This window comes from Penaeus vannamei, chromosome 22, assembly GCF_042767895.1.
Source record: "Penaeus vannamei isolate JL-2024 chromosome 22, ASM4276789v1, whole genome shotgun sequence".
Lineage (NCBI taxonomy): Eukaryota > Metazoa > Arthropoda > Malacostraca > Decapoda > Penaeidae > Penaeus > Penaeus vannamei.
Window position 1 is genome coordinate 2,860,822 of NC_091570.1, and position 12,500 is coordinate 2,873,321.

The 12,500-nt window shown below is 36.2% G+C and overlaps 1 protein-coding gene across 1 annotated transcript in view; it reads right to left on the reverse strand.

Moving 5' to 3' along the window:
- Positions 1-12,500, reverse strand: part of LOC113829420 (uncharacterized) — a 355,286-nt gene that overhangs the window by 34,033 nt on the left and 308,753 nt on the right. The window contains exon 5 of the mRNA XM_070136409.1: positions 5,451-5,586. Within this exon, the coding sequence (XP_069992510.1) occupies positions 5,451-5,586 (136 nt within the window). The remainder of the gene's footprint in view (positions 1-5,450; positions 5,587-12,500) is intronic.

Sequence of the window (12,500 nt, forward strand, 5' to 3'; positions counted from 1 at the left end):
ACTATTATTATTACTATTACTATCATTATTATTATTACTATTACCATCATTATTATCATTACTATTATCATCATTATCGATATCATTATCATCTATCATCTATCATTCTCTCTCTCTCTCTCTATCTATCTATCTATCTCTCGCTCTCTCTCCCTCTCTCCCTCTCCCTCTTTCTCTCTCTCTCTCTCTCTCTCTCCCTCCCTCTCTCTCTCTCCGTCCCTCTCCCTCCCTCTCTCTCTCTCGCTGACGCTTTACGGAAAATATAGATGGAAATGTTATCTGCACACAGTTCTTTCCAAATCCCATAAAAGCGACAGCATTTCCCCGTGAATAACAGGTCTGGATTTCACTCGAACAGAAACAAATGCCAATCACTCATCTCAATCCTATATAAAATCTCAAATCCTATGTAAATCTGTGAAATATTTCTTTTTAAACAACGGAATAAAAAATATGTGTATGGACTGCATATGGACGGACATATATAGATGTGTAAGCTCATAGATACATTCCTTACAAGCACACGCGCACATACACACAGTCATACACACGCAAATTTTCCATACACGTACATAGACAGATACATTCGTATGAACACACGCACACATACACATAAATACATAGTCATACACACACATAAATTTTACATACACATAAACAATAGCACACACACACACACACACACACACACGAACACACACGAAAACACACACGAAAACACACACGAAAACACACACACAAACACAAACACAAACACAAACACAAACACAAACTACACAAACACACACACACACACACACACACACACAACACACAAACACACAAACACACACACACACACTCACACCTTTCACACTCACACTCACACACACACACACGCACAAACACACGCACAAACACACACACACAAACACACACTTACAACCCCCCACCACCCCCCTTCCCCTACTTACATACCCACTAGACAAACAAAAGAAAACAGAGAAAAAGAAAATATTATCAAAACGCCACAATTTTCAGTAGATTTTCTCCACAAAAAAAAAAAAAACAACAACAACAACCTTAGCTTTTAGTACATCCCGCCGGCTATAAATATTTAGGTTCACTTTACAACACCAAATTGACATTTTAATGGCACTGCAGCGATAAAGAACCTCAGTAATGACTTAGTCGTTTCAGAAAAGCGACAAAAAAAATGTATTTGATTTTGAGTTGGTGATGATAATGTTTTTTTTATATAATGATAATCATCATGATAATTATAATGATAAAAATAATGATGATGATGATGATAATAATAATGATAATGATAATAAAACCCCATAATAATGGGAATGATAATAACTGATAATAATAATGATTGTAATAATAATCATGATAATCATAATAATAATGATAATCGTAATGATAATAATAATAAGGATAATGATAATGAAAATCATAATAATAATAATTATAATGCTAATAATAGCAACTGTAACTATGATAATGATAATGAACATAGTAATAATGTTGATAATACATATGACAATAATACCAATGATAATACTAATAACTGCAGTGACAATGATAATGATAATGATGATAATGGTCATAACAATATATATATATACATCCATACACACATACACACACACACACACACACACACACACACACACACACACACACACACATATATATATATATATATATATATATATATATATATATAACAAGAAAAAAAAAATATAAACTTGACAACTTAAATTAATCATAAGAATAGAAAAAAAGGAAAATTCCTTCTTCAAAATCAGGATCCATTTTAGAAACTCGACAGTTCTTACATAAAGACGACAAAAGAAAAGCACCAACATCCACTTTAAAAACTTAACAATTCTATAATCAAACACACACAAACACACAAGAAAAACAACAACAACAAAAAATAAATAGCACAATAATCAAGATCCATTTTAGAAAGCCAACGATGTTTGAATCAGTATTGTAGCGGACCCTCTAAATAAAAAAACGAAAAAATACCTATCCAAACTCAGGATATTTTCTAAAGAATATCGACCTCTCCTAAAAAAGGAAGAAAAACAAATCTCAAGATCACTAGCTAGCTTAGAAATCTGACAATTCCCAAATGATTCGTCAAAAAGTCAAAGACAAAGAAAACCCCAGAACCGGGATCCATTTTAGACGCCGACGACATCAACCGCCAGGGAAAAAGTTGACCCACGAGGGATAACTATTCTATTTGAGTTTATTCCTTATGTTTATCTTTTGTACTCTATTATTCTTATACTTATTCTTTCTATTAGTTGATAAGTTAATTCTTTCTGCTTATCTTTTGTACTTTATTCTTATATCTATTATTTCTATTAGTTACTGAGTTGTTTTTTTATCTTTTGTGCTTTATTTTTGTTATTCTTATTTTTCTTATCAGTTACTTAGTTTATTCTTTTAGTTTATCTTTTGTACTTTATTCCTATATTTATTTTTTGTCTATTAGTTATTTTTATTCTTTTTGTTTATCTTTTGTACTTCATTATTTCTATACTTATTTCTATTACTTACTGTTAATTCTATTTGCTTATCCTTTGTACTTTATTATTCTTATGCTCATTCTTTTGTACTTTGTTATTCTTATTTTTCTTATCAGTTACTTAGTTTATTCTTTTAGTTTATCTTTTGTACTTTATTATTCTTATATTTATTTTTCTATTAGTTACTGTTCATTCTTTTTGTTTATCTTTTGTACTTCATTCTTTTTATACTTATTTCTATTACTTACTGTTAATTCTATTTGCTTATCTTTTGTACTTTATCATTCTTATACTTATTCTTTCTATTTGTTGATAAGTTAATTCTTATCTTTTGTACTTTATTCCTATATTTATTATTTCCATTAGTTACTGAGTTAATTCTCCTTGTTTATCTTTTGTACTTTATTCCTATATTTATTATTTCCATTAGTTACTGAGTTAATTCTCCTTGTTTATCTTTTGTACTTTATTCCTATATTTATTATTTCCATTAGTTACTGAGTTAATTCTCCTTGTTTATCTTTTGTACTTTATTATTCTTATATTCATTATTTGTATTAGTTACTGAGTTTTTTTTCTTTTTTTTTGTACTTTATTCCTATATTTATTTTTTCTATTAGTTACTGAGTTTATTCTATTTGTTTATCTTTTGTACTTTATTCTTATATCTATTATTTCTATTAGTTACTTTTATTATTATTATTTTTTATCTTTTCTACTTTTTCTTATATCTATTTTTTCTGTTAATTACTGAGTTTATTCCTTATGTTTATCTTTTGTACTTTATCATTCTTATACTTATTCTTTCTATTAGTTATTTTTATTCTTTTTGTTTATCTTTTGTACTTCATTATTTCTATACTTATTATTTCTATTACTTACTGTTAATTCTATTTGCTTATCCTTTGTACTTTATTATTCTTATACTTATTCTTTCTATTAGTTGATAAGTCAATTCTTTCTGCTTATCTTTTGTGCTTTATTCCTATATTTATTTTTTTTTTTGCTAGTAGTTACTGTTTATTCTTTTTGTTTATCTTTTGTACTTTATCATTCTTATACTTATTATTTCTATTAGTTACTGAGTTAATTCTCCTTGTTTATTTTTTGTACTTTATTATTCTTATACTAATCATTTCTATTAGTGACTGCGCATTATTAATGTTATTGAAATTCACGTTGCTATTGCTATTAGTAATATTATCATTATCATTATTATTGGTGTTGCAGTATTTGCTGTCAATACAATCGCTATTAACACCGTTATTATTCGTTATTATTGCTAGCACTGTTATTATCATTATAATCATTATCATTATCATCACGATCATCATCATCAATATCATCACTTTTTCATAATTACTACAAATGTCGTTATTGACAATGAAAATTAATGAAAATAGTAATAATGATAGGAATAATGATAATAGTAATAATAATGATGATAATGATAAGGATGAAAATGATAGTGGTAATGATGATTTAACCAGCAATAAAGAATTATTACGAAAATGATAACAACAGCGACAATGACAGCAATAATGATAATAATGATATAATACTAATAGTAAAAAAAAGAAAAAATAATAAAATACTAATGATAATGATAACTGTAATGATAATATCAGTTATCATTATCATTATCATTATCATTATTATTATTATTATTTTTATTTTTATTGCCATTACTATTATTATTGCCATTACTATCATTATTATCCTCATTACTTTTATCATTAATATTACTGTAATCATCATAATCATTATTACTATTATCATTATTATCATTGGTATTCTTATCCTTATTATCATTAGTATTCTTATCATCATTATCACATTGTTAGCATTATCATTATCATTATTATCAGCATTAGTAATAGTAGCAATATCATTATCACCATAATTATCATTATCATAACTGTGATCACTCTCTCCATAGTTTTAATAATTATAACCATAAATTATAATAATGAATTCATCCATTATAGTGAATTATTAATTCATTAATATTTGCATAAATTGAAAAAATATATATAACACATCTTTCTAACATCACTTAATTGCTGCAGGCTAAGCGAATATAATTACAATCATACTTTATTTAAAAGATTCATGATCTGTTTCATCCAGTGATAGACAGCTGGTATAAAACACATCCTACTTTTTTCCACTAAAATGACAACCTTGTGTACCAGCTGTATGTGTATCATGTATATCAAATATACATGTTAATGAACTGTCGGCTACAAATGAGTGCTGTCTGCCTCACAATGTATATATATATATATCTGTGAAAAAATTATGTTTTATTTATCAGGAGGAATATGTCTTTATGCTAGTTCCTCTCAGGTATCGATAGAAAGATGCGCTGTTTAGTTGTCTTTTTTTTTATTTTCTCAGAATTGCAATACTAAATTGATGACCTGCTTGTACTATAAGGAAAAATATGTTTATGTATTTATTGCATTGGTGTACCTCTTTTTTATCTCTCTCTCTCTCTCTAGCTATCTCTATCTCTATTTCTATTTTTTCTCTCTCCATCTATCTTTATTACTATTTCTATCTCTCTCTATCTATCTATTTATCTCTATATCTCTTTTTTTCTCTCACCATCTATCTTTATTTCTATTTTTCTCTCTCTCTCTCTCTACCAATTTATCTCTATCTCTATATCTCTTTTTTCTCTCTCCATCTACCAATATCACTATTTCTCTCTCTTTCTCTCTATGTATCTATTTATCTTTATATCTCTTTTTTCTCTCTCCATCTATCTTTATCACTATTTCTCTCTAACTCTCCATCTACTTCACCTTCTCTCTCTCTCTCTTTCTCTTTCCCTTTCTTTCAAACACACACAAACCCACACGCCCATTCACACCCACCATACCATCCCACACGTACCGCTAACCCGACACATACCTGGTTCTAGCATGGGCCGAGGTACCACAACCAAGTTAGCAGAATCCCTGTCGGGGGCTGGTCTGAGGTACCTGGTCCAGTTACTTCTCCGTGGGTCGACTGTACTCAGGTAGCGTTTGCCTTCGCCGCTGAACACCTGGTGGGGACAAGGGAGGGGCTTGGTTAGTTACGTTTTTTTTTGAGGTGGGTGAGGTTGTTGGTTGTTGATGTTGGTTGTTGATGTTGGTTGTTGATGTTGGTTACTGTTTTTGTTGAGGTTGTTGTCGCTGTTATTATTATTGTTGTCACGGTTACTGTTACTGTTTTTGTTGTCACTGTTATTGTTACTGTTTTTGTTGTCACTATTATTGTTGCTGTTTTTTGTCACTGTTACTATTTTTGGTGCGGTTGTTGTCGCTGTTATTATTGTTGGTGTCACTATTATTGTTGTTACTGTTGTTGTCACTGTTGTTATTGTTATTACCGTTGTTGGTACTGTTATTGTTGCTGTTATTATTGTTAATATTGATGCTACTGTTGCTGTTGTAGTTATTGTTGTTATTATTACAACTGCTGTTAATGTTAATGCTGCCACTACTAATGCTGCAAAAGATGGACAAGCGAAAGTAAGAAAAAACACACAAAAAACAGACCCCCCAAAAAGAAAGTTGATAAAAGAAAAAGTAAAAAAAAAAAGAAAAAGTAAAAAAAAGAAAAAAACGAAAGTAGCAAAAAAAAAAAAAAAAAAGTAAAATAAAGACCCAAACAAAACCAAACTAAACTAAAAATAATAATAATGATAAAAAACAGCAAAAACATAACACTAACGGCTTAAAAAGTGGTCAATATACCGAAATAACGATCGCTATTGACTACCACGAGAAAAATAATTTGTGAAAATCGATTCAATTAATATCAAGATAAGAGGCACACAGGTCAACGCAAGAGCTGGGTCATGATGGCATAAGTATGGCATGAAAAGGTATAAAAATAGAATAAAAGGAAAGATAGAAAACAAGAGAGAAGAGGAGGAAGAGGAGGAAGATGAGGAGCAGGAAGAAATAACTAGAAAAAGTTGATGAAGAGAAAGTGGAAGAGGAGGAGGAAGAAGAAGAAGAAAAAGGAGATGAGGAAGAAGAGAAAGAAGAAGAAGTTGATGGAGAAGGAAACTGAGAAGAGAAAAAGAGGAGGAGAAGAAGAAACGAAGGAAGAAGAAAGGATGGAGGCAGACGAAGAAAACAAAGAGGAAGAAACATAGGAGAAGGAAGAAGAAAAATTCAGGAATAAAGAGGAAAACACGAAAGAAAGAGGAAAAGGAAAAAAAGAAGAAGAAAAAGTAAGGCTACGACAAAGATTATGAATAATAATAATGATAATAAGAAAGAGAAAGAAGAAAAAGAATAAAGAAAGGAAGAAAAAGAATGTGACAAAAAGGAAATAAAAGACAAAAGAAATGAAGAGACAATAACAAGAAGAAAAAGAAAAAAACAACAACAAAGAAAAAGAAAAAGAAAAGGAATTGGAGAGAGTGAGACAAATATAGATTCTTTTAAGGCATTGTCTTCGATCATTTTGCCTTGTGATGTCATTCTTGTTTTTGCTTTGATTGATTCTATTGCAAAAATGAGGATATATATCTATACATATTTTTATTCGTTTTCATTTTTTTTTTACAATTGCCACACTTTTCGGATATGTTTATGTGTACATTTTAGTTTCTTTCTTTTCGTGTCTCTTTTTCTCTTTCTTCTCCTCCTCTTGCTTCCCCCTTTCTTTCTCTTGAATATTCATCTATCTATCCATCTATCTATTTACTTCTCTCTCTACGCCTCTCTTGTTTCTCTTTCGTTTCCTTTCCCCCCTTCCCCCCTCCCTCCCCCCTCACCCCCCTCTCTCTCTTTCATCTATCTATCCATCTATCGACTTCTTCCTCTCTGTCTCTTTCTCTCTTTATCCGTTCTCTGTCCGAACATCCGTCCTTCCTTTCCTCTCTCTTCCTTACTCGCCCTATATAAGTCTATGTCTATTTATCCGTCTGTCGAGTCTACCCTTCCTCCCAGTCTTTCCTCCTCCACTCATCATTCCCTCTTTCCCTCTCTCCATCCTTCCCTCCCTCTCTCTTTCTAGCACCACAGGCTCCCTTTCCTCCTCCTCCTTTTCACTGACCTTCTTCCTCGTTCCCTTCCTCCCTATCTCTCTCTTCATTCACTCCCTCCCTTTCCCCTCCATCCTCCCTCCACTCCTCTCTTCCCTCCTCGCTCCTTCTCTTCCTCTTTCCTTCTCTTACTTACTTTTCTTCTTCCCATCCCTCTCTCTCTCCTTCTCCTCTCACTCCATCTCTTTTCTTCAATCTCTCCTCTCTCTCCCTCTCCTTACTCCCTCCATCTCTCTCCCCTTCACTCCCCCTCCTTCTCTCCCCATCCCTTCCTCCCTTTCCTCTCTCTCTCTTTCACTTCCTCCCTATCCTTCCCTCTTTCCCACTCTCTCTCCTTTCCCTTCCCTCTCAATCCCTCCTCTCTCTCTCTCCTTCCCTCTTCCATCTCTCTTTCCTCTCTCTTCTCTTCCCTCTCTCTCTTCTCTTCCCTCTCTCTCTCTCTTTTCCACTCTCCCTCTTCACTCTCCTTTCCTTCCCTCTTCTCCCTCTCTCTCTCTCTCCCTCTCTAATCTTTCCATCTCTCTCAGCCTTTCCACTTCCCTCACTCTTTCATCTACTCTTTTCCACTCCTCCCATCCATCCCAATCCCCATCCTTCTCCCCTCTCTCCTTCCACTCTTTCCATCTCTCTTTTCCACTCTCCCCATCCCTTCCTCTCTCTCCCATCCCTTTTCTAGTCCACTCTTCCCTCTTTCATTCCATTCCCAATGTCCTGTCTCCTCCCCTCTCTCAACTTCCCTTCCCCCTTCCCTCTTTCATCTCTCTTTTCCACTTTCCTCTCCCAATCCCTCCCTCTCTCTCCCCCTCTTTCATTTTCCCACTCCTTTCCCCATCTCCTTCATCCTCCACTTCTCTCTCCTTCCCTTCCCTCTTCCCCTCTCTATTTTCCTCTCTCACTCTCCCCATCCCTCCCAATCCCTCCCTCTCTCCCATCCCTCCCTCCCATCCCTCCCTACTATACACAAAACCCCGCATGCAAAATAGAAAGCACAGAACAACACCGCCTCCCCCTTTCGCTTCATCAGGGTTGTGTAATCGCGCCAGCAGTGAACCCGGTGCAACCTCGCGCTAAATACGGGTTGCGTTGTCATTAGGCGAGGGTCAATCATCGTCAATGGACAACTCGACACGGATATAGAGGGGAAGATAAGGACATATTGAGAGGGAGATGGAGAGAGGGAGAGAAGGGGAGAAGGAGGGAAGGAGGGAAGGAGGGGGAGAGAGGGGGAGAGAGGAAGGTGAAGGAGGAGAATGAGGAGAGGAGAGGGAGAGGGAGAGGAGAGGGAGAGGGAAGGGAGGAAGAGTGGAGGAGGGAAAGGGAGAGGGAGAGGAAAAGGGTGGAAGGAGGGAGAGGGAGAGGGAGAGAGGAAGAAGGAGAAAGGAAGAGGGAGAGAGGAGAGAAGGAGAGGGAGAGGGAGAGAAGGAGAGAAGGAGAGAAGGAGAGGGAGAAAGGAGAGAAGGAGAGAGAAGGAGAGGAAGTGGGAGAGGGAGAGGAGAGGAGGGAGAAAGGGAGAAGGAAGGGAAGAAAGAGGAGAGAAGGAGAGAAGGAGAAAGGGAGAGAGGGAGAGAGGGGAGAGGGAGAGGGAGAGGGAGAAGGGGAGGGAGAATGAGAGGAGTGGGAGAGAGAGAGGGAGAGAGAGAGGAAGAGGGAGAGGGAGAGGGAGAGGAGAAGGAGAGGAAGAGGGAGAGGAGAAGGAGAGGAGAGAAGGAGGGAGAGGGAGAGGGAGAGGGAGAAGGAGAGAAGGGAGAGAAGGAGAGAAGGAGAGAGGAAGAGAGGGAGAAGAAGGAGAGAAGGAGAAGAGAGGGAGAGAGGAAAGGAAGGAAGAAGGAGAGAGGGAGAGAGGGAGAAGGAGAAGGAGAGAGGAAAAGGAGAGGGAGAAGAAGGAAGGAAGAAGAAGGAGGAAGGAAGAAGGAAGAAGAAAGGAGAGGAGAAGAGGAGAGAAGGAGAGAAGGAGAAGAAGGAGGAGGAGGAAGGGGGGAGAGGAAGGAGAGGGGGAGAGGAGGGAGAAGGAGAGAAGGAGAGGAAGGGAGGGAGAGAGAGAGAGGAAGAGAGGAAGGAGAGAGAGAAGAAGAGAGAGAGTAGAGGAAGAGAGAGAGAGAGAAAGGGAGAGAGAGAGAGAAGGAAGGAGAGAGAAGGAGAGAGAAGGAAGGAGAGAGAGAGAGAGAGAGAGGCAGACAGAGACAGATAGAGACAGAGACAGAGACAGAAAGAGAGAAAGAGAGACAGGCAGACAGACAGACAGATAGACAAACAGACAGACAGACAGATAGATAGAAGAGAGAGAGAGAATAAGTCGACATGTTTCAGTGCAATGATTGAAGCTAAATTACAAAGAACGACAAAGCACAGAATCACCAAGTGCATTCAAACAACACTCAAAAAAGAAAAGAGAAAAAAGAAAAAAGAAACAAGACAAGAAAGAAAGAAAAAAACAAAAAAGAAAGAAAAAAACAAAAAAGAAAGAAAGAAAGAAAAGAAAGAAAGAAACAAGAAAGAAAGAAAGAAAAAACAAAAAAGAAAAGAAAAAAAGAAAGAGAGAGAAAAAAAAAAAAACGAAATTAATTTACACAATACTTTTCTCTAAACCATGGGATAACGTGATTCCCCCTCGCCACTTCTCAGTCTCTTTTAATTACATCTATTTTTATTTATATTTTTTTTATTTATTTTTTATTTTTTTATTTTTTTAGCTTTTTTTGTACCTTGCACTGGGGAGGACGGGGCGGAGGGGAGGGGGGGTGTAGAAGGGGTAGATGATTTAGGGAGGGTGTATGGGGGTATGGGTGGTATATGGTGAGTATGGTGGTATGGGGGTATAGTGGTATGGAAATTTATGAAATATATGAGGAGATATGGTGAGTACATGGAGGTATGGTGGTATGGTGGTATGGGGTATGGGAGTATGGTGGCATGGTGGTATGGTGGTATGGTCTGGTATGGTGTGTAGTGGTGGTATGGTGGTATGGTGGTATGGTGGTATAGGGGAGTATGGTGGTATGGTGGTAATGGGGGGGTACTAATAATGGTGGTATGGTGGTACGGTGGTATGGTATGGTGGTATGGGGGTATGTATGGGAGTATGGGGGGTATGGTGGCACATGGTGGTATGGGGGTATGGTGGTATGGGGGTATGGTGAAGTATATTGGTATGGTATAGGGTACAGGGTGAGTATGGTGTTACAGCATTAAGTAATAGAGTGGTATGGGGGTATGGTGGTATGAGGGTATGGGGTGGCCAAATTGTAGAGTATGAAGGGGTATGGTGGCAGCATGGTGGTATGGGGGGTATGGTGGTATGGTGGTATGGTGTGCTATGGTGGTATGGAAGGAGTATGGTGGCATGGTGGTATGGGGGTATGTTAGTAGTATGGGGGTGTGGATGGTATGGTGGGATGGGGGTATGGTGGTATGGTTGGCATGGTGGTATGGGGGAGTATGGTGGTATGAGTAGATATGGGGAGTATGGGAGTATGGGAGTATGCAGGGGTATGGTGGCATGGTGGGTATGGGGGATAGCATGGTGGTATGGTTGGTATGGTGGTTGTGGTGGTATGGTGTGGTATGAATGATGTGGTACTGGTGGTATGGTGGTATGGGGTATATGGGGGTTTATAGAAGTGGGGTAAAGGGGGGGGGGGGGGAACATATGGCAAAAAAGTACTGGATAGGTAGATTGATTGATTGAGTTGATGTTGATTGTGATCAAAGTGAAGGAGGAGATGATAGAGGGAAGGAGAGGGAGTGGAAGGAGAGGGGAAAGGGAAGGAAAATTAAGGAGAGAGAGGGAAGGAAGGATAGGGAGATAAAAGAGGAGATAATGAAAGGGAGAGAATGGGAGGGAGAGAATGAAAGGGAGAGAATGAGAGGGAAAGTGAGAGTGAGGGGGAGAGGGAAAGAAAGACAGGAAGAGAAAGAGAAAGACAGGAAGAGAAAGAGAAAGACAGGGAGAGAAAGAGAAAGAGGGAGAGCGAGAATGAGAGTTTGGTGGGTAGACAAACGATGGACTAATTGATCTTTATCTTTAAAAGGCGAACTAGACAGATAAACCGATGAATGAATAGATAAAAAGAATGAAAAAACAAGCCAGTTCGAGGACTGATCTAAACGCTGAATTTACTGATGATTCTATAGACAAAAAATGGTAAATAGACAGAAAGGGTAAAAAAGAAATGGTAAAAAGAAATGGTAAATAGATAGAAATGGTAAAAAGAAATTGTAAACAGATAGAAATGGTAAAAACGAAATGGTAGAGAGATAGAAATGGTAAATATACAGAAAGGGTAAAAAAGAAATGGTAAATGGGCACAAATGGTAAATTGAAATGGTAAATAGGCAGAAATGGTAAACAAGAATGGTAAATGGAAATGGTAAATGGAAATGGTAAATTGAAATGGTAAAAAGAAATGTTAAATAGGCAGAAATGGTAAACAAAAATGGTAAATAGACAGAAATGGTAAATGGAAATGGTAAATAGACAGAAATGGTAAATGGAAATGGTAAATAGAAATGGTAAATGGAAATGGTAAATAGACAGAAATGGTAAATAGAAATGGTAAATGGAAATGGTAAATAGAAATGGTAAATGGAAATGGTAAATGGAAATGGTAAATGGAAATGGTAAATGGAAATGGTAAATGGAAATGGTAAATGGAAATGGTAAATGGAAATGGTAAATAGAAATGGTAAATAGACAGAAATGGTAAATAGACAGAAATGGTAAATAGACAGAAATGGTAAATAGACAGAAATGGTAAATAGACAGAAATGGTAAATAGACAGAAATGGTAAATAGACAGAAATGGTAAATAGACAGAAATGGTAAATAATGAGCAGAAATGGAAATTAAATGAGACAGAAATGGTATTACAATATAAATAAAGAGTAGTAAATTGACAGAGAAAATTAAAAAAGACAAC